The sequence below is a fragment of the Aedes albopictus genome, chromosome 2 (genome assembly GCF_035046485.1).
Source record: "Aedes albopictus strain Foshan chromosome 2, AalbF5, whole genome shotgun sequence".
Classification (NCBI taxonomy): domain Eukaryota; kingdom Metazoa; phylum Arthropoda; class Insecta; order Diptera; family Culicidae; genus Aedes; species Aedes albopictus.
In genome coordinates this window covers 68,323,037-68,346,643 of record NC_085137.1, presented here as the reverse complement: position 1 = coordinate 68,346,643, position 23,607 = coordinate 68,323,037, and the positions used below count along the sequence as shown (strand labels likewise).

At 40.6% G+C, this 23,607-nt stretch overlaps 1 protein-coding gene across 3 annotated transcripts in view; it reads left to right on the top strand.

Annotated features, from left to right (window-relative positions):
- The window catches only part of LOC109423928 (bone morphogenetic protein receptor type-1B), a 726,945-nt gene extending 707,526 nt beyond the window's left edge, over nucleotides 1–19,419 (top strand). For all 3 annotated transcript variants that reach the window (XM_062849819.1, XM_062849818.1, XM_062849820.1), the window contains 2 exons: nucleotides 13,877–14,064; nucleotides 14,963–19,419. In XM_062849819.1, coding sequence (XP_062705803.1) covers nucleotides 13,877–14,064; nucleotides 14,963–16,261 — 1,487 coding nt within the window. In that variant the 3' untranslated portion in view covers nucleotides 16,262–19,419. The remainder of the gene's footprint in view (nucleotides 1–13,876; nucleotides 14,065–14,962) is intronic.
- The last annotated feature ends 4,188 nt before the right edge of the window (nucleotides 19,420–23,607 follow it).

Genomic DNA, 23,607 nt, shown 5'->3' with positions numbered 1-23,607 from the left:
GGGAATTCCTCCTGGATTTCCTGGACGATCTCCAGGGTTTTCCCGGGAATTGCTCCAAGAGTTCATCGACAATTTCTCGACGAGCTTCTCGGGAATTCTTCCAGGAGTTCTTCGGACATTCTTACAAGATTTCCTCGTGTTCCTTGGGAATTCCTCCACGAGCTCCTCGGAAATTTCTCCACGAATTCCTAGGGAATTCTCAAGAATTGTTCAAGGACTTCCTCCGAAATTCCTCCTGGAGATTCTCGGATTTTTTTTCTGGTGTTCCATTTGAATTCCTAGAGAATTCTTCTAGGTTTTTTTTCTGGAATACCTCCAGAAGTTCTTCGAGAATTGCTCCAGGAATTCCTCGGGAATTGTTACAGGAGTTCCTCCAGAATTGTGCTTGGAGTTCCTCGGGTATTCCTCGTGGAATTCTACGAATATTTTTCCAACAGTTTCTCGGAAATTCCTCTTGGATTTTTTCAGGAATGCCTGCTGGACTTCCTCGGGAGTTCTTCCTGGAGGTGCTAGGAAATTCCTCTAGGAGTTCCTCGAGAATTGCTCCAGGAGTTCCTTGGAAATTGCTTCAGGAGTTCTTCGGGAATTACTCCTAGAGTTGCTCTGGAATTACTCCAGGAGTTTTTTGGATTTTTTTCCAGGAGTTCCTCTGGAATTCTTTCTCCTGGAGTTCTTCGAGAATTGCTCTAGGAGTTGCTCCGAAACTCCTCTAGGGTTTTCTCAGAAATTCCTGTAAGAGCTCCTCGAGAATTCCTCCAGAAGTTTCCAGAAATTCCTCCAAGATTTCGTTCTGAATTCCTCCAGGGGTTCCTCGAGAATTCTTCCAAAATATCCTTGGGAATTCACTCAGAGGTTTTTTGAAAATGTAAATAAAATAATTAAATCTGTGAATTAATGTGTAACTGCCGTGGCGCATATGTCTTTTAGGTCATCATGGGCGGTAACTTAAGTCGTTCATGAATGCATTCCCTTAAGATTGATGTTAAACTATTAATAACTAGTACCGTAAACTGGGGTGTAGTTGATCAGTCGAGTGAACCTGATCACTCCATTACCCACGGATATTGACTTTCAAGGAAGTTACCTTTCCATTTAAATGTTACGTCATTGGATTGCGAATGCTTAAAATAGAATTGCTGCTTCCTTGAAAGCCAATATCCGCGGATAATTGAGTAATCATGTTCACCCCACTGATCAACTACACCCCAGTTTACGGTATTCTAGTTAAAAAAATGATGAAAATTTTAGTGTTGACAAGAACAGAATAATATGTTGACGAAATCAGATAGTGACAAAAACGGAACCAACCTGTATCCATGAAATTTGTCCGTAATCAAATCAGTTAACACATCAATTAGATCAGTTAGTTGACTGGGATTATCTGAAACGCAAGGTATTCGTCAAAAAAATATGTAGCGATAGTCAGATAAAGATTCTTCATTTGACGCATGCCAATATGTCAAATCGTGTCTAATTCTTCTATAGCAGGGCGTTACGTCAAACTCTTTTTCTTTAGAAGATTTTGTTGGAAATCTATCCAAAGTTCGTTCCGAAATTCCACTGACAATTTCGCTCGAAATTCTCTACATGATTCTTCCTTTAATTTCTACCGAAGCAACTCTTACGCAGTTTTTCTATTACAGAATTCTTTCTTGAATTTATTTTGAGATGTTTCGTACAGTTGTGCCGGAGATTTTTTTTCTAGATTTCTCCAGTATTTTTTCGCAAGACTTCCCAGGTTTTTTCCGGATTCGTTCCCAGAGTTCCTTCCGGGATTTCTGAAAGATGTTCCTAGGGTTTCTACCAGAGTTCCTCCAAGTATTTCTGCAGGAGTTTTCACGGGGTTACTACAGAAGTAATTCCAGGATTTCTTCCAAAGATTTTCCCGGCGCTATTTACAGCGTTTCCCGGTGGATCTTTGCGGAGTTTCTGGCAAAATTCTTCCAAATCTCCATCAGGGATTTATTTTAATGGGTTTTCTGTGGTTACTTTCCAACAGTTCCACTCGCTACTTTTGTGGGACTTCTGTGGAACTTTTTCAAAGATTTATTACAGAAATTGTTTTGGGATTCAATTTGGATATTCTTGAGGGATTTTTTCCGTACTTTTCCTCCTGGAATTTCTCCCAGCTCCACAGCTCCTTCTAGAGTTGCTAGAGTTATTTTTTGGTATACTATCCCAAGAGGTATTCCACACCTATCACAACAAAGTGAACAATTACCCTAGATCGTTTCATGGAATAACGAGTTCAAGACAGGGTACCCGTAACGCATCACCACTCATGGTTATCTATCGAGGTTGAACAGCAAACGGGGATCCAATTTCCTTCGATTGCAAGATTATCGAAGGACACACCTCTGAAACTAATAATAGTTCTGCGAATAACGGCGATTTCTCCCGTCGTCCCCCTAGTTACGAAGGGACGGACGATACGGTGCGTACACAGATCGTAGATTAATTGCACCGTAAACCAGATTAAATCACGCATAGCAGGCACAACTCCGTGTGTGCAATCATAGAGTTGTTTACGAAACATCGCCGTGTAGATATCGCAGCAGCAGAGCACAATCCGGTTGCAGCCCTCCCATAGCTGTGTGTGCGCGCGAGAGTTCACATATCACATCACAAATTAATAATTATTTTCGTCCCGCGTCCGGGAATCGTACCGCCTTCCTCCACGTACATGACGCAAATCAAAATGCCTCGGCCCCGCTACTGCATGCCGCACACCCTGCCCAACGGCTCTCTTATCAAGATTCTCGAGAAACGTGTATTCGACGAATACATCGCCTCGCACGCTCTCCAGCCAGCGTCTGTCAACTACTTTTTGTGTCTTCTTCCAGCGTCGATCGCATGCGTCTTGTGTGGAAGTCATCGTCAGCGTGATCATTCCGCTTTTACGTAGAAGTCAAAGATTAATAACATTGCGCGCTGAAACGGGCAATTATAAACATATGTGAAATCGCGTCCGTTTTTTCTCCCATTCCTGTGTATACACAACTTCTACAACGGGTTCAGGACGTTCGGTTGTGTTTGTCCCAGCAGCATCGTCGCTGCCGCCGCGGCAACCAGCGGCCCACTCGATCACTGCTACACTGAGATCTATACCCGAAGCCGTCGCGTGATCTTTCACCAATACAGCATAGCAGAAGCGATCGTATGGAATGACAAACACAGAAGGAACCAGCAGAGAAAGAAAAAAATCTGGTTTACCTTTTGCAGTCCTAAAACGAACGACAACGACGCACAGTATTATCTGCTGAACGTCTCTGAAGTGGTGAACCGCGCGTTTGAAAACACAACACCCAAGAAATGGAGATCATTCTTGATCTCCGCCTCGTCGCGAGTCCGGGTTGTGACGTCGCCGTTGTTGATCACTGTTCAGTAGAGCTCAGCTGCTGCGCTCATTCATGGCTGGCCTGGCGGCTACGACGGGCGGCAGTCGATCTCACCAATACAACCGGCAGGCCCAATCGACAGCCCCGCCGCATCCCGGAGTTTGAAAGATTACAGATTATAATTTATAGCTGGTTGGCTAGAGCATAGCATAGTGATTTTACCCCTGCTAGCTGCAGTGCTTTACGCACTGTACTCTACTACCAAGCGCGAGCGAGCATTAATCGGTTATTAATAGCTGTTTAATTTTGTACGCACATGTGCCTTTCGGATGCTACTACGACCAACACCGACGAACCCTAGCTAGAAACCAACACCAATGCGCGCGATCCCACTGACTGGCTGTGAAACCGTAAAGAGCATAGCAGCAGTAGGTAGATCAACGGGGGGTTCAGCCGAAACAGCGCGCTCATGCCGAGAGGCGAAAGATAAGAAACATCAATTATTGACGCGTTGTCGTCCACCTTCCGGCTACGGCTATACATACCCTGTAGTGCTGCGATGCGCTCTCAGTAAGGAATGATCGCAACCGGCGATGCTCTATTATGATCGCACCCGCGTGCCGTGAGGAGCGCCCTCCCTCCCAACCCAGCGAAATCTCTACCTCTGGTGACTGGGGGCGAACGGAATTGGAAAGGTGATCGATTTATGGAAATCATTGACGCGAGCGCGTGTTGGTTCTCTGACCGACGAGTCGACGACGATCAATCGATCGATTGGCAGTCGCACCAGCAGGTGATCGATCCTCAAGCGTTAACGAACGGGCGATGCGCGATGGTTGCTTAGGCTGATAATGGCCAATGATGATGATGGTGGTGGTGGATCAGCGAAATCGATAAGCAAACCTGATTGGATGATTATCACCACCGAAGTGGTTTCAGGAAGATCGGCCAAAACCTGCTGGGTTTGAAATTGGTATTGCGCGTGTGGCTGATCATTCTTGGAGCATTTATTCTACATGAATGGGTTTTTATGACAAATATTTGGTCAAAAAAGCCCAAAACAACGTGAATCATGGCAACCTTGGCAACAAATATCGGACTTATTTGGCATTATGATAAAGAGTGAAATGACACCTTAAAGGCGAAACTAGATGCATTTCCTCATTGTTTGGTTTATGATTTTTTTATCACATAATGAAGCAATATTTTCAAAATCGGTTTACGTACACATGTAGAGTATCCGGGATTTCTCCACAAATTCTTTCCGGGAATCCACCTGAACTCCTCTAAGAATTACATTCGAGGTTCCTCCAGGAGATGTTTCTGGGATTTCTTCAGGAATTCTTTTTGGGGTTCAGCTAGGTAATCCTTCCAGGTAACCTCCAAGAACTTCTTTTGGTATTTATCCAAGAAATTCTGTCCGGAACTCCTTTTTAGATTTTTTCAGAAATCACAAATAAGGCTGAATTAAAGTGGAAAAGGGCTCCAATATTGTCGCATTGTAGCTAGCTTCAATTTGCCCTCTCCCACTATACTTCAACTTTAATAGTACAATATACTAACAAAGAAAATGCTAAAACACTTGCACCGTATTAATGCAAGCATTACGGCTTGAGCAGCTTGGTTACTTAGGTGCTTCCTGGCATTCATCCGGGAACCCTTTCCGGATTTTTTCCATGAACCTTCTCAAAAGATTCTTTTTAGGAACTGCTTCCAGGATTCCTTCAGGAAATCTTTCGGGATTTTATTGAGAACTCCTTCCGACATTCATCTCGGAACTCCTTCCGGAATTCCTTCAGAAGCTCCTTCCGGGATTGCCTCAGGATTCAGGAACACTTTATGGAAAACATTCGAGAACTCCTTCCGGAATTCTTTTAAAAACTGATTGCGGCATTGCATCAGAAACTCTTTCTGAATATTTTTTTTTTTGGATTCCTCCAGAAATTCATTCTAGAACTCGAGCAGATCCTTCGGAAATTCCTCTGGAAGTGCATTCTGGAATTTTTCCAGATGGAAATCCTCCAGGAGGTTATTAGGAAATTCTTCCATGAGTATTTTAAGGAATTACTCCTGGAGTTTTTATTTGGAATTCTTTATGGAACTCCTCTACGAAATGCTGATGAAGTTCTCGAAGAACTCCTCCAACATTTTCATAAGGAAAACCTTCAACAGTTTTGAAAAGAATTTCCTCCGCATTTCTTTTTTTTTTTGCTTGTTTTTCTAATAGTTGCTTCCAGAATTCCATTATTTTAGTGATTCCTTTTGGAATCTCCAGAAAAAAAAAACTTCCGAATACCGTCTACCCCTGTTGATTTGAACGACAGCTCATGTGAACCAACAACGGGGTTTCATTTTTTAATTTGAACTTCTAGTACCTTTGTGGGGATCGAAAAACAAACTTATGGTCCCCCTTTTTGATGTTTTGTTTTGTTTCTGCGTACCGTTTCACCCCGTTCCATAAGCAGAATGACGTTTGAACTATTTGAACGATGTGCAGATTTGCGGAGGTCACATTAAAAAGTGTTCAGATTAGATGCGGTAAAACCAACGGGGGTAGACGGTACATTCCTCATGAGGCATCATGGCAGGCGCCCTTCTAGCAATTTCATCCGGGATTACGCCAAAAAATCGTTCCGGGATTGCTTAAGGAATTCCTTCCGAGGTTCTTCCGAAATTTCACCAGGACCTCTCTAGGGTTCCACGCAATGTTTCTCCAGAAGATCTGTCTGGAATTTCTTCAGGAATTCTTTTGGGGGTTCATCTAGGAAATCCTTCCAGGAATCCTCCAAGAACTTCTCCCAGAATTCATAAAAAAAATCTTACTGGATCTTCTTCCGGGAGTATTTCAAGAATAGTTCTTGGAATTCATTCAAGAACTCCTTCCGGAATTTATGTGGGAATTCTTCCGAGAACGCCTTCCAAGATTTCTTCAAGAACCTCTTTTGAGATTCCTCCAGGAACTACTTCCTGGATTCCTTCTCCTTTGACTTCCTCAGGGAACTCTTTGCGAGATTGTTTCAAGAACTTCTTTCGAGATTCCTCCGAGAACTATTTTCCGGATTCCTCCGGGAGCTCTATTCGGCATTCCTCCGGGAAATCTTTCCTGGGTTTTTCCATGAACTTTTTCCGAGGTTTTTTTGGAACTGCTTCCAGGATTTCTTCAGGAACTCCTTCCTGGACTCATCTCGGAATTTCTTTCGGGATCCCATTGCGAACGCCTTCCTAGATTGCTCCGGGAACTCCAGGGATTCCTTCAAGAACTTCTTCCGGTATTCCTCCAGAAGCTTTTACGGGACTGCCTCAGGGATCCTTTCAGGTATTCTTCCGGAAACACATTACGGGATACCTCCGAGGACTCCTTCAGGAATACTTTCAGAAACTGATTCTGGCATTGTGTCAGAAACTCGATTCAGGATTCTTTTCTTGAGTCCTCCAGAAGTTCCTTCTGGAACTTCTGCAGATCCTTCTGGAGTTCTCCCAGCTGTTCCTCTAGATGTTAATCTTCCAGGAGGTTGTTTGGGACTTCTTGTAGGAGTATGTTCCAAGATTTCCGGAATACCTCTAGGAAGGAACTTCTGGAGGAATCCCAGAAAGAGCTTCTCAAGGAATCTCAGAAGAAGGAATTCTTAAGAAGAAGATTCTCAGAAGGAACTTGTAGAGAAATGACAGAAGAATCTCGCTGTGGAATCCCAGATAAAACTCTTGATCAATCACAGAATAAAATGCTGAAGGAACTCCAGCAGGAACGCCGGGAGGAGTCCTAAAAAAAATTCCACAATCCATCCATAAATTCTAAGCTTTTCTTATTAGGTATGTAGAGGAACTGTTCAGCAGGCTGCTTCTTTTTTCATCCTTCTATGAACTTCAGAAGGCATCATGGAAGGAGTCCCTGGTAGGAATCACAAAAACAACTCCAAGAAGGATCCAGGATTAAATTTCTGGCGAAACTACGGAACTTTGGAAGAAAATCGTTAGGAATTTCTAATTGAATACTGGAAGGTATTTCTTGCGGAATCGGGAAAACATCTGTTGAGGTATCCCTGAAGCAATTGCTGGCGAAACCCTGACAGAGCTCCTGGAGAAATCCCAGATGAAACTGCTCGACGATTGGTCTGTGTACACACAGCATATGCAGTCAAATTTCTTTTGAAATTTGAACACACGGCGCGCAGTTAAAGCCAAAATCTCACAGCATGCACAGGCTAAAGGTTTCATTAGACTGTTTGATATGATGAGAATACCCTTGCGGGACATGTTGCGCAAATCCTCGGTGGAATATATGAAATAATATCTCGAGTTTCTCCCGCACTCACAGCAGTTTCTGGAGAAATTTCTGGGGGAATCATTGAAGGTCTTCTTATTGGGAGCTCAGAAGTATTTAAAACAGCTTTTGAAGTAATTGTCGGAGGAATTCCAGGAGAAATTTTCGGTGAAATACTGGGAATATTTCATGTAGGAGCACTTGGAGGGATCCTTGAATAAATTTGTGGAGAAATTTTAGAAGAACCAGGTACATATTTACTGCATAAACATCATAAATACTCCATGTGTAATCTTCGTATAAATTTCTTAAAGAATCCATGGAAAAATTAAGATAAATTCCTAAAGGAAAAATTCGATAAGTAATTGCTGGAGGGATTCCTTAAGCAACTTTCAAAATAGTACCTGAAGGAATTCTCGGAGGCATTTTCGAATAAATTTCCAAAACAACTTTTTTTGGTAAACAAATTCCTGGAAAAATACTCAAAAGAATCACATACTAAATTATAAGATAGGTTCCTGGAGAAAACTATGAATTGAATCATTAATCCTTAAAAATATCGGAAAAGATCCAAGAGCAATTCTCTAGGGGGAATGACACTTCCCAGGTAATCACTAAGCACTGTTTTGAACTGTTAAACAGCCATTAAACAGCTTTTCAGTGCCAACAAGCTCTATATAAGCATTCTTCCTGTTTATAGGCACTATAAACATAAGCTCTGTAAGCCAATATAGGGCTACAAATTGTAAAGAAGTTTGTCAGTGCTGTCACCGCTGTCACAGGGCTTGGAGCACATGACGTTTATATTAATCAAAATAGATTTCGACCAAAACAGACTCAAATCGGTCATGATCATTACATTTTGAACATCCATGTCAGACGGGATTGGCAAAGCGGGATCATTTTTGTTTTTGGAATGCTGTTGTTTAACAGATAAGGGGTGATAAGTATGTCACGCAAAACCTCAGAATTTTTTGTATGAGTCGTCACATTCTGCAAAACCCCTCCTCCCCCCTACACACTCAAAACAGATTTGCGGGCTCGGCAAAAACGCGCACAGCCGTCTGCTCAGTAAAACTATCAGCTGATATCCCAGCAAAAAGTGACATTTGTTAGCTGACTCTCAGCAAAACGATTGCCGAAGCTCAGCAATGAACTGTCAAAATTGCTGAGATCTCAGCAAAATTGTTGTTTGCTGATTACTCGGCTGTGCAAATCTCGGCAAAAGAATGGAAAAATGCTGATATCCCGGCAATCTGAATTAAGTGTGTAAGAGCGTGACGTAATTTGTGTACGACCCCTAATGGTCCATGGTCCCATGGAACATGGGGAACGCAACGGACTTGGACTTTCGATCAGGAACCCGGAGGACAACAGCTAAAATCTGGATGAAGTAGCAAAAAAGCAACTTCAATGGAAACGAAATAAGTTAGAAAATAACAGGAGACAAACAAAATTTGTTTTTTCTTTTTTCTTTGTCTCACTTTTGACAACTTCCACTCCAGAGACTTGGTACGATATTTTGAAGTTGGCCGTATATCAGCCGAATAATTCGCCAAAAGTGGCTTTTGAGCAGTTCTATAAGAAGGTATAGAACCAATTAGCTCTGTTAGCCAGGATAAAGCCGACATAAGGAGAAACTTCAAAGAACACCAATGGTCCACTGCACGAATATATTTTGGCCTGCTTACTCTCACACGAAATTTGACGTTTGAGCGGTGTCGGCACCGCTCAAACGTCAAATATCCCTTGAGAGTAAGCAGGCCAGCATAAATTCGTGCAGTGGACTATATGGCTGCCACAATGGCCGACTTAGACCCCTACTCACGTTTTCAAGAGCACAAATCTTAAAAAATCGTACACTCTGAAAAATTTTCACGTCCGATTTACGTGAAAAGATAGGTAGTTTTCGTACACCATATTTTTCACGTAGCCTTCACCGGAGTTTCAGGTAGCTGGAAATATTTGAGTTTCGCTAATTGGGTTGTTTAGTGAATAAAATATTGCTATTTTCTATAGCCTAATCGGAAGAGCTCATTTTTCTGAGTATAACGTGTTTTTATTGGATTCCAATACCTTTGTTTTGATGGTTAAATCAACAAAACAGTTTTAATTTTCGTGGATAGAATGACAGTTCAATCGATAAAGTGACAGTTCGACCCGAACAAAAAAATTTCCCCATACAAACTTTAAATGAATTTTAAAAATAGTTCCCGGACTCCAAAAATTATGAAATTTTGGATTTCGACTAATTTTTGGGCGGAGAATCCGATTATGAAATAATCCTGATACCCCTAAAGAACCCAATTGACGTGATGAGTCAGGTAAATTTGACATAAATTTATGTATTGTTTACGTGAAATGTAGGTGAGAGCTACCGGAATCTAAGGTAAATTTCACGTGAAAATATGATTAATTCTACATGAAGATCACGTTATTTATGCATTATTTTTGAATAGAAATAAAGCAACCGCACCAGCTTGCAACGTATTTGAGGAGGCAAGAGATTTGAAATCATTACAAAATGCAATGCAGATTTTACCTACCGTTAAATATGTCATTGCATTTTATAAGGATTTAAAAACTCATGCTTCCTTAAATACGCTACAAGCTGGTACAAACATATAACAATTATAAAGGATGAATATTTTGGTCTTTTGATTTTGACTAATTTATTATTCTACAATTGTAAAACAACAGTATGTTTTATAACTGATCTTCCAAAATTTGATTATTTCAAATAAATTAGATTTGTCGCTAGTCTCCGTAGTCCAGCGATTCCAAACACTCGCTGAACTGGCCCTCCGTCCAGCTTCTGAAATGATCGAAAATAGAAAAAAATCACAACTCACAACTGCAAATAATAAATCACCATCTATTGTCTTACGTAATTTAACTGGCGTTCAGTCTTTGCAAATTTGTAAACTCTACATCAGCAAGCACTTGAGCAACCAGCTAGCTTTCACACGAACCTATTTCACGGCGCCATATTGATTTTTTTTTTCACACCTGATTTTCACGTAACTTTCGTTTGGCGGAAACTTCCAAGTCGGAAGTACACTAATACCAACGCATTGAAACGATTTACGTGAAAACCAGGTGGATTCCACCGATCAGGATGGTGCACACGACGTAGTTATCGAGTGAAGGTTACTAATGTCACGTAACTTATGAAGTTTCGAGAATAAGGTTCAGCTACGTGATCTTTCACGTAAATCGGACGTGAAAATTCTTTAGAGTGTAAACAAATGCGCTCAATTTGGAAAAGTGAGCAAAACCAGGAAAATCAAGTGCGGCTTGGTTCGATGCTTCGTTCGTCAGATTTGTGCCTCTGAAGTTTGTATGCGAAATTGCAATGCGATGTCTTGATGTTTCACCTTAATGCAATTTTTACAGCTTAATGGTTACTTGGGTTCTTTTGCTGTCGTTAACCGCGTCTAAGCTCTGCATAGTTAGCGACGGATAATTACGGATTTTTGCGGTTAACAAAGGAAATTCCATCCCCTGCATGTCTCAGAGAACTTCCTGGAGATGTATTCTAAGTAACTCTCAGAAGATGGTCAAGCGAATTTCTGAAGAAATGCTAAAAATAATTCTCGGAGATTTCTTTCTCGGAGTAAATGTGGATAAACCCCCGGAAACATTGATAGCTGGACTCCTCGGAAGAACTCTCAGAGGAATATATCAAAGTCCAAATTAAGTCGTCGCACTCGGGCTCAAACCGGGTACCACTTCTAGTACTACATTTGGTCCCCGGTACCCAAGTTTGACATTTGGCTGCATACCTCACTTTTTAATACTTTGTGACACAGTAGCCCACGACGAGGTAGTAGCTTAGGACAGCAAACTAATCTCCAAATCTCGGATACTTATTCAAAACGACGTATCAACATAGGATTTGCGTGTATTATACGTCGTTTTGAAAAAGTATCCGAGAAATGTCAATTCAAATAAAAAAAACCATCTCACCGAATACGTTTACGGACCTCAATCAGCGGTTTTCAAATTCTTATGGTAACTTCCATATCTATCTGTCTGCTGATAATTATATTGCTTTTTTCAGTGAAATAAGATTTTAAGATGTTTTCCCTTGAACCGAACGTAAAACTGACGCAACATGGCCTCTACCTAGTCTAGAATGAAATCTATCTGCAGACCCAAGGTTATGAAACTCTTGTATTTCTACAAACAAAAATGTTATACAGAACGGTAGTCTTACCAAAATTGTCAGTGTGTCTATAGGCTCTGAGGCTAGCTTGAAACATTACCGGCTAAGGAACCCAGCTGAGAATGTTTTCAGGAATGGCCTTCCCTATAGGTCCGGAAAATTATTGTAACTACATTGAAGCTCCTCCTATCGCATTTAAAATATTATGGATTACATAACATTGTTTTGCCTTTTTTTCCTGTCTAAATAAAATCACCTCGATTTACTTTTATAAAATTGATATTGTTTGCCAGAGAAAGAGAGAGGATGGGGAGGGCGAATTAGTAATGGTAGCTCTGAATTGTAGCCCGAAATCCGAGCATACAAATGATCTTCTGACGTGATTGTCAGCATACTCCACCGAGACTTATGTCGAATAATCATCCGGGTTTCCCTATTCCTTTTTAAAAACTTCTGTATAATAGTGGATTATTTTTTCTACTCCAGACCGGGAATTGAATCACACGACAGGTCCTGGCTGCGGTCGGAATTATTCACCTTCCCACATATTATTTGGGCTAGCTCTATGCGGGCGTAGTAAAAGTTATGTCTTACTCTCCCTTTTTCGAATCGGTGTGGCACAACAGACGAATATTGGCTATGTTGGCATCCAAACATTCCATAACCTTAGCATCCTAAAATAGAGGAAATAATCGTCACAAAATTAATTATGGGTATCAAACTTGATTTTCCAACGCTTCGTTTTTTCATGTTTTTACTGGCATAAACATCGATCTGGTTACCGTTAGCAACAATCAGGGAGTACTAGAGTTTTTATTCTTGGGGTGTTGCAAGGTTTTATCGATTGAAGGTATCATATGTTTCAACCCTAGTACTTCATGAGTCATAAAATTTCCAGGTGTTGTATGGGAGTAGGAGGTCTTTATTTTGTCTTTGAATATATGGCTAAAGAATAATAGCTTCTTATATTAATAAGAAATGTAGTTAGCCCTAAGTAATTGGCAGGTGATACTATTAAAGTATCAAAGGGGATTACAAACTAATCAGTATTATGCTTTTGGTTGAAATCCAAAGTGACTGGAGGTATGGTGATTTTTAACCTACTTATGAATGTCGCAACTCAATTTGGATTAGTGCATATTGACCAATCCAAATTCCTGTGTGGTAGTAGTTTGTATTCAGATTTCCCGTGTTAATCTATCTGTAAGAACTTTGTTAACATCTTTTGTTCTCACGTATATGGATAGGCTTGCATTAGGTTTCGTGAGACATATTTTGGACAACTCAATTGTAGCTCTTAATTAGCTCAATGATGCGCAACGGAAAAAAAGGATTCAATTTTACTTCGCAGCTGAAAACTTTGCAGGAGCTTCTAGCAACGACTTCGATTTGGTGGTAGGACAATAATATTAAAATTGCTAAACACTCTTGAAAAATGAAGTTCAAACATGGTTGTTTGTTCGCAACGCCGAATTTTTACAGCAAAATAATTACCGAACAACGAAATCGAATCTGACGGTGTAGTAATAACTTAAATTTGATAAACATTCAGATTTCTGCATTGATTTTGCATCATATTCAAGGTTTCGTTATAGATTTCGCATCGCAGCAGCTGTCAAAACATAAACATCAAACAAAGCCCCAAAACAGCTGAGAGTCGAGAGAGGGAGCATGCGCGCTCCCGATATCGCTCTTTTGTGATGTTCGTCTCTCAGTTTTTGCTCTTGGAAGTTAGCGTTACACAGTTACACCATCTCTTCTATATACACGCGGTAACGCTCGAGCGAAACGTAAACCATGTTTGTGTCTCGGCTACGAATAACATCAATAACGCTTGTTTACACTGTAAATCTTTTGTGGTCAGAGAGCGAATAAAATAAGACGACTTGGAATTTACGTCGTCATTTCAACAGATAGCAAATCTCGCGGGATAATAAATCTTTCTCGCGCTTTTCAGCAGCAACCACAATGGCTTCAAACAATAATGTGCTAATTTATGTTTTCATTTCTGTCCCCTCATGGTTTATCTCAATGATAAGCCCCCATCATTAGGAGAAAACAATTGAAATTAATTGCATCTCCGTTATCTTTTCCTATTTTTATTTCTAGCGCGCACCCTCCAATGCTACTGTGAAGGACACTGTCCGGGAAACCTACAGAATGGAACGTGCGAAACGCGCCCAGGGGGATCATGCTTTGCCGCCGTGGAGGAAGTGACCGATGAGGAAACCGGACAAACCGTCCCGGAATGGAGCCACGGGTGTATGCCGCCGGAGCAAAATGGCGGACTGCTACAGGTGGGTTTCTGATTCATTAATGATTTTAATTTGACTTTCAGTTGGAAGTCGTTTCAATTGAAACTCAAATGATTTTCAATGACAATTTATTCCAAATTTGATTGAAAATATTTCTGAAACCTAAGTTAATACAATCAAATATCTTTCCGATCACCTACAAATTCTCGTCTTTAGTCAATTAAAAATATGTAATTGAAACTCATCTGAAAATGACATTGAAAATCAGGTGAAAGTCAACTGAATTTGAAATGAATCTTTTGAGCTTATGTGACTGTTGCTTTATGGTTGAAGAAACCATAGTCATTATTAAAATTGCAAAGGCAGTTTTCTCGTTCAAAACATACATGTTAGTAAATTAAATATATTCACTGTATTCTATTCTTCTTCTGAAGAAAATAATAGAATTTCATTATGAAAAAATATGTTTCGAACTGCTTTCTAAAGTTCAATAATGACAATGAAATCAATGACGATTTCTTCAACCTTGATCGGAGTTTGCAATGGAATACTCATAAAATCCAATTTAAAACCAGTTGAACATGAAAGCCAATCTTATTCAATATAAATTTCCAATACAATTTGAGTTTATTTAGGATCAAATTTATATTCAATTGAGTCTCAGTCAAGTTTACAATTGAAATTTGATTGAATTGAATATAGTTTCTAAATCCTAAAGCAATCTAAATGCTATGAAAATTTTATTGAAATCAGGTTTGAATCAGATCGTTTCAATGCTCAGTTCTATTTTTATTGCAATTCAAATAAAAATAATTTAGGATTCTCTCAAAACTTAAAACTTGCTCTTGAAAAAAGAAAATCTTTCTTCAAATTCTTTCGATATTAATATGAATCGTAACGGATTTTAACGTTTTCCCCACATCCTCTATATTCCCCACAGTGCAAAGTCGGCGTCCAATCCCCGCAGATCCACGGCAAATCCATCGTCTGCTGCGACGGCGAAGACTTCTGCAACAAGGACCTCCTGCCGGAATACGTCCCGAAAACGACCACCCCTCTGCCAACGGCGAACATTTCCGACCACAACGTCCACCACACGCTGGCCCTGCTGGCGTCCGTCATCATCTGCGTGGTGGCCTTTGCGGTGGTCGTCATCGCTGCCTATGTGATGTTCAAGAAGCGCGAGAAGAGGAAACCGCACTGTTTGATCGACTCGGTTTGTAATCCGAACTTGTCGCCGCTGGCTGATCTGGTGGAACAGAGCAGTGGATCTGGGTCTGGGCTGCCGCTGTTGGTGCAGCGGACCATTGCCAAGCAGATCCAGATGGTGCATTCGGTGGGTAAGGGACGGTACGGTGAGGTCTGGCTGGCCAAGTGGCGCGATGAGCGAGTGGCTGTTAAGATCTTCCACACAACGGAGGAAGCTTCCTGGTTCCGGGAGACGGAAATCTACCAGACTGTGCTGATGAGACACGAGAACATTCTAGGCTTTATCGCGGCAGATATCAAGGGAACGGGAACGTGGACGCAGATGTTGCTCATAACCGACTACCACGAGTTGGGAAGCTTGTACGATTACCTCCAGAAACGAGTTCTGAACCCACACATGCTCAAGACCTTGGCGCTTTCTCTCGCTTCCGGATTGGCGCACCTTCACACGGAGATCTTTGGAACTCCAGGGAAACCAGCGATCGCCCATCGGGACATCAAGAGTAAGAACATCCTGGTCAAACGGAACGGCCAGTGTGCGATCGCGGACTTCGGCCTGGCGGTCAAGTACTCCAGCGAATCGGACGAGATTGAGATCGCCAAGAACACTCGCGTCGGAACCCGCCGCTACATGGCACCGGAAGCGCTGAACGAAACCCTGGACGCCAACGTCTTCGAGAGCTTCAAGCAAGCGGATATGTACTCGCTGGGCCTGGTCTTCTGGGAGATGGCTCGCCGATGCATCAGCACTATCCGCGGCACGAAGAACACCACATGTGAGGACTATGCCCTGCCATACCAGGATGTGGTTCCGTCGGATCCCAGCTTCGAGGACATGTACGCGGTGGTGTGCGTGAAGGGTGTTCGGCCACCGATCCCGCAGCGATGGCAAGACGAGGAGATTCTCGTGGTGCTGTCCAAGATGATGCAGGAATGCTGGCATCCGAATCCGGCCGTCCGGCTGACGGCACTGCGGGTTAAGAAGACCCTGGTCAAGCTGGAGACAGACTGTTCGATAAAGATAGTGTAAGATGGGAGAAACTCGGAATGAGAGGAAGTGACGCGCGTGCGATAGTTTGTGTGCGAGAGATTCGAGAATGTAGTGCGCTTTTTATTTATTCTACGGTACTGTTTTATTTTCCGGATTCGTCGTCTTCTTTGAATATAGACACCCTAGCCGTAAGTTTTACAACGTGTAGTACATTAGCACTAGTTTTCGGTAAGCATCTTTGTCCGTCTAGGACTATTGTTGGAATATTAGTTGGAAGAGAAACAGGAAAAACATGTTGCCATAATGCATTCAAATAATTTCAAGAGAAACGATATGAGCAAATTAAGAAAAATGTAGCAAAATATGGGAGAATCTGTAATCTTCTCAATCTCGAGAAGTGTCTGAAACATCGTGTAAATAAAATTCTAGTTTTCTGATTAATGAAATTGACAACACGTTCGCTATAAATCTTGTCTTCGTACCCTAAAAACACGGGAAACATCTCTATTTCTATTCAGTTCTGAATGTTAGTTTTCTTTTTGATTTCTAACTCCAACCAATGTATGAATTTAAGAACTCTTCCAAAAATATTTTCAGAAATTTATTCAAGTTTTTGCTTGGAATAATTCATTCCGAAATTGCTCTAAGCGTTTTTCCCGATATTCTATAAAAAATTCCTCTTTGAATGCCATTCCAGGCATTTTCTAGTCCCTAGTGAAATCCTTCCTAGGAAGTTCTGGCGTTTTTTTTTTTTTACAGAAATGGATAACCCAAACGTTTATCCATTTGTGCTCAAGACTTCTTCAAAAACATGTTCCGAAATTTTCTCCGGTATTCCTTCTTCAATTTACTCCGGAGTTTTTTTTTATGGATTCTTCCCGGATTTCCCTAAGTTTTTACCCGAATTCTCCTGGAGTTTCTTCGTAGAGGTTTTATGGAATTCCACTGTTTGTTCTGGGATTTCTCTTGAGGTTCTCTTGAAATTTTTTTTAGAAGTTTTCCCAATAAACTCCTCTCATTCCTCTTTTCCAATACTTTCTTCAGAGGTGATACTCCATAACTTGCTCCCAGAAGTTTTGAAGCGATTTTCAAGAATATGTCTTGCAATTTCTCTGGATGGATCTCCCAGTATTGAGCAGATATTCTACCGTGATTTCCCCCAGAGATTCTTCCAGAATTTCTGGTAAATTTCCTTCCTATTAAGAGACCTTAATGGTTTTCCCGGAACTTTTCATAGTTTTTCTTTCAGAATTCATCGGATTGTCTCTTGGGATTTATCTAGATCAGCTACCTGAAACTTCTTCCAGATTTCCCTGCGGGGTCCTGTCAGGTTTACTTCTACTATCTCTCCCGGTATTCCTCAGGCGAAATACCGTTGTGGAATTTCTAATTACTCAGAAGTAATTCCACTTTAATTTTTGGAGATATCCCGAGAATAACTCCGGGTTCATGTAGAATTAGCAATTAGTTAAAATACAAAAAAATAACTCCGGGTAAACTTCAAGAAGAATTTCGGGAAACATCTTGGACAGAACTCCGTGAGCAAAATCTCTTGAGTAACTTAACCCTTTGGAGCTGGAGGGGTCAATATGATCCCGGCGATGAAACCGCGCATTAGAAACATGTTCGAGGCCAGCGATGTTGCAGCAGCGAAGACGAACCAATCCGACTCCAAATAGTTCAAGTAGAAAACCTGGAATGAACCCCGCTAAAAACTTTGGGACAAATCCCAGGATATTCACGGAATAAAAACGATAATATTAGGGAGAAATATTGGAGAAATGCTCAGAGATTCCGCAGGAGCAATTATCAGGAGGTAACTTTGGTACACATCCAAAAGAAATTTCAAAAGGAATAGCAACGGATTTTTTTATTTGGAATCAACAGGAAACTTCTCGAGAGATTCATTGAGAGGTATCTCACGAAAGATTTTTGAAGAAATCCCGAGAGGAATTACAATATAAATCCTAGGAGGAAAACCGAAAGGATTTCCGTAATACCTCATAACCTCTCATAACCATAAAGAAAAATCTGGCAGAGCTTTCGAGAAAACCTTGGCAAAAACCTTAGGGAGGCATCTCGGAACAATATTTGTATTCAGAATTCAGGGAGGAATCCCAGATACTTCTCAAGCGGGCCTCCTTAAGATTAACTGGAAGAAGCCATGCAGAAATTCCTGCATCAATCTTAAAAGAAATCCCAGTAGAAATAAAATTACAACATCAATCAGAAAAGTTCAGCACTGAAGAAAAAGATTGTCGAACCGTGTTGTCAAAAAATGTCTCTAGCTTTAACGTTTTCTTGTTTGTTTTTGTGAAGTGAAAATGCCATATAGATTGTTAATTAAAGATTTCACCAAAATGTACGATTGAAAACAAACGAAGAACATAAAAACTTCAGCTCAGTGATTCTAGATAGAGAAAGTGAGAGTATCGTTGTTGCCGTGTTGTTCAGCTTCTTCTGGAACAACACAGCCAAACAAGTGCCCCGAGAGAGATTAATAGTATGCCTTATTTTTGAAAATCAAACGACGATTAACAGAACAGCTAGGAGGCCTTAACTGTTTTACACTTTTTACTACGCTTTTTCAACAAAAAATCCAACCCAACAATAGCAAGAACTACACAAACAAACACTCATACGCGTCCCTTATTTTTACGAAGGGACCACGCTATTCACACTCACCACACCGGAAATGCTTCTGGTTCGGTTTCCCCGTGATGGGAAACTTCCATGCAATGCAATTCGATGATGGAAATCAAGCAAACAAGTAAGCAAGCCGCCGTAATATATAGTATTGTACATAGGAAACAAAAAAATATGCGTTTACACTGATTCGAGTAGGTAATTTTTACTGCGCTCTCCTAGTTTTAAGCGAAGATTTCTTACTTTAGGTCTACTGTAAATAGAAAACAGAAAAAAGTATAGAAAAGCCTTAGGAATAACTGTTACTGAATAAATGAAAAACAAATAATAAAAAAACGACGAAAAAAGTGTTTCTTAAGCAAATTAACTCCGTGCAAAGGATTGAGTAGTCTCCTCCATGCGCGGCATGGGGATATGTGGATTTTATTTTTAGACCCTAGTGTTTTTATATTAGATGAATGTTTATGTCGTATATGATGATGGGAATGCAGTGCGAAGCGATGTGTTACACTGAATATGTTGATAACAATAAAAATTCTATAAAAATTCAACCGGTTTGGTGTTTTATTCAATTGGTGAGCGTAGAAAGAAAGAAGAAGAAATTAATTCAGTTAGTCTGTTTTTGCCACTCCCAAGATTCATAAGGCTGTCAAGAATCAGGACGGATTATGATTGGCTGACCTACTTATTATAGGGGAACTAACGTATTGTCCGTAGTTTTGTTTTCTTCGACATAGGGTTTTTTTAAAACCTGTTGAACTCAAAGTTGGCCTAAAATCCTTCCCAACCAAACTGAATAATATGGCGAAGTTTCAGCAATTTGGCCGACAATAATCCCCCATGACGAAGAGAACAAACCTGACGATAATACCCTAAGTCACCTTACCTGAAAATAAACTTGTAGTGAGTAAAAAGAAAATCGCGTTAAGTACTGTTTCTTTGAATTCCACTAAGAATTTGTGATTTATGCGATTTTCTTTTTACTTACAGACAGGGCCGGATTTACAAATGTGGAGGCCCGGGGCCACAGTGTTGTGGGGGCCCTCTTTTTTGAGGATATTTTTTTCATTGTAGAAAAATCAGAAAATATGGAAAATTCTTCCAAAAATTAGGGTTGTTATTGAAGAAATTAGGCCGATACAAATATTTATTTCACTTTTTGTCCCACCACTGTTTGGCGAGAAGGGAGAGGGATAAAAATAATAAAGTATTTGATTAGAACAATATTTAAAACTCATCGGATTTGTTAAAGAATTTTTGGCAGGACCCGATATTTTGATAAATAATTTTCTTACTACTCCCTCAAAATGCAATATACTGCCATTTGGCAGTCTGCCAAAATATTTCGAAGCGGGGGGGACAAAAACTAGGTAACTAGAAAAAAGGCATCCACTATAAAATAGAATAACGGAGATCCAGATATGAAAATCTAGTCTAGTCAAATTTTATCAAGTAAATAACGCTTTATCCGAGCGTGTTCATAGCATCAGATTCCATTGAACAAATTGAAATTCATGAGAAAGTCCTTTAAGAAATTTAGAGACATTTTCGATAAATTTCAGATAAAATTTATAGCGCTATCTTTGGGGCCGTTATTGCAAAACCTTTAAATAGATTTTTTTGCGGAATCATTGATGAAATCTATAGAGTTGCTGACCTGATTACCAGGTTTGTTTTTTTGTGGAACTTAAGCATAAACATTCCTAACGCGACTTCGAGAGGAGTTTCTGGTGAACGTGTAGAATAATTGCTAAGAACTTCTTGTGAAACTTCAAGAGGCAAAAATCCATAGTGGTATTTTAGCGGAAATTAAACTAAAAGCTGCTGAAGAAATTTCATCGGAAAGCCATAATGAGTTCCTGATGGAATTTATGTTTTACTTTGAATAGAATTATAAGTAAAATTTCATAATAATCTTTGGCGAACGAATTTTTAGCCAATTAAAACAAAAATTGTCGAGAAAACTTTAAATATTTCATGATCTTTCAATAATTTCTCCACAAATATCTACTGAAATTTTCATAAGGTACCTATGGATTTGTTAAGAGTTCGCCTTATTGTGCAATTCACAAGAGTGATCAATTCAAACCTGAAAAATCTTAACTTTCTGGAAAAATCTTAACAACTTAACAAAATAAAAGGCAAATATCTGCTTCTTTCTAATTTGAAGCACAATATTTCACACACATCTTGAGAGTAGAAGTACTTGTGATAAAAATTAAATCAAGGTGTTTCTAGCACTACTTTTTTTCGGTTCCCATTTGAAGTAATATTTTGTGGGGGCCCCTGAAATGTGGGGGCCCGGGGCCATGGCCCCCCTGGCCCCCCTTAAATCCGGCCCTGCTTACAGATATTCCCCTAACACGCCCAGGTTAATCATCATCAAACTTGTAGTGTCTGATTCAATAACAATCCTCCGAAAACCGATTATCAGAAAAATATGTGTAAAGGATGCATAGATTTCCATTGAAAAAGAATTCTGGAATATGGCTTTCGGAGGAATGCTGTAGATTTGTAGTGTCTACCTTTTTAGATGGTAGATACATGAAGTCCTGAAGACCTAGTTATGATTATTTAGGTCTACCAAGGGTCCGTTCCAATTGGAGAATTAAAATTAATTTTCATTTAAACTTGACAGTTCGATAATTGTTTCCTTAGGAGAACTGTCAAGTTTAAGTGTCGAACTGTCAAATTTAAGTAGAAATCAATTTTAATTCCGTGCATGCATGCATGCATAAGCACGGAGCAAAAAATTTTACTCTCATCACTGGCCAAAAAGGGTAAAACCCTTTTTTTTCGTATAAAAAATATTTAATGTGTACCTTTCGCACATAACGATGTCGAGGGTGTTGCATATTATCAGGCGATTTATGTGAAGCGAGTAACGTAGTTCAGCCTGGTACACACTATTAAAGTTTGATACGCTAAGAATATTCAATTCAATTGCTATTCAATTACTATGGAGACGCGTGGTAGCTAGAAAGAACAGATTTGGATAACCCCGCGTCTCCTCTAGAAAGACATGTCTTGCCATTTTTATCTGGTGGAGGACACATTACTAGGGACGTACAATTTCGTTTCAATGATACACTTTCATGCAACATTTGAATGAGTCACTTCAACCGTTTCATACATTTTTCTAATCACTCGTTCGTTTAAAAAAACCTTTCCGCTCATCGTAGCACTCGGTAGTCTCCCACCCGGTCGCATTGCTTGTGCTTCACCCGGCAGAGCATTAGTGTCTCACTGGTGCGCGATAGTCTCTCAATGGACATGGGCGCCGATTAATTTGATTTAAGTGGTCGAATTTGTTATCCTCTTTCATAAAACATAATTATCATTCTATTGGCGTGCACCACTATTGAAAAATGCGGTTTAAATAGTGTTTTTAGCATGTTGAAGTATTTCAATGACTCATAAATGAAACGAAAATCCAAGTGTATCATTCCATGTTTCATACACACTTGTTTCTGTAGCAGCAGCGAACGAGTGTGTTGCTGGGTGAGAGATGAAGCATCACAGCAGTCCGTTCGTATGGGAAACGATTTGCTACAGCTTTCGCACGTCATGTTTTCCTTTCGAAATTGCACGACCCTGCACATTACATTACGCACATTTATTCTTTTTTTTTTCAAATGGTGAGACAACATTACTACATAGCAGGTAGTACACTGTACCTGCTGCCTTGGCTGCACCTGTTCTGGGGGTGGTGATGCCTCCTGCCACCTCATGCAACAACGGCAGCAGGCAGTGCTGCTGACAAAACAAAACAAAAAGCCGTTCGTTGGATCATCGGTAATAAATCAATCACTTTTTCCACAAGCATCCAATCGTTTTACGGTATGGGAAGGAAAGCTTCATAAATGATTTTTCTACCAGAAGCGTTGATCGATTTGAATTAAGGAGACAAAGGGCGACCTATGGGATTTTTTGTTTGAAAGTGTAACTTTTCCCATAGTAAATCATTAATCCTATCCTTAAAACCTCGAATCGCTTGCGCTAAATTATTGTTTCACCGATTGCGCTGAAATTTTGTACAGTTCATATGGGACCAGCAGGAAGAACGAGATCGCGAAGTGATGAAAGAGCTGTACCGCGCTAAAGACACACGAAAGTTCTACGAGAAGCTGAACCGCTCGCGCAGAAGCTTTGTGCCACAAGCCGACATGTGCCGAGATAATCACGGGAATATTCTCACGAGCGAGCGTGAGGTGGTCGAGAGGTGGCGGCAGCATTACGATGAGCACCTCAACGGCGACGTTGCAAGTACCGAAAGTGGCGTGGTAACAGATCTAGGAGTACGTGCACAGGACGAAAGACTTCCGACCCCTGACCTCCAGGAGATTGAGGAGGAGGTTGGCCGGTTGAAAAACAACAAAGCCGCTGGAGCAGATCAACTACCAAGCGAGCTTCTAAAATACGGTGGAGAAGGGTCATTACCAAGATTTGGGAGGATGAAGTATTACCGGAGGAATGGATGGAAGGTATCGTGTGTCCCATTTAGGGAGCGTCCATAAATTACGTCACGCTTTAAGGGGGGAGGGGGGGGTTCAGCAAAGTGTGACGACTCATACAAATATTTCAGACGTCCCATACAAAAAGTGTGACATAGGGGGGAGGGGGGATTGAAAATGACCAATTTTTGCGTGACGTAATTTATGGACGTTCCCTTACAAAAAAGGGCGACAAGTTGGATTGCGGGAACTACCGCGCGATCACACTACTGAGCGCTGCCTACA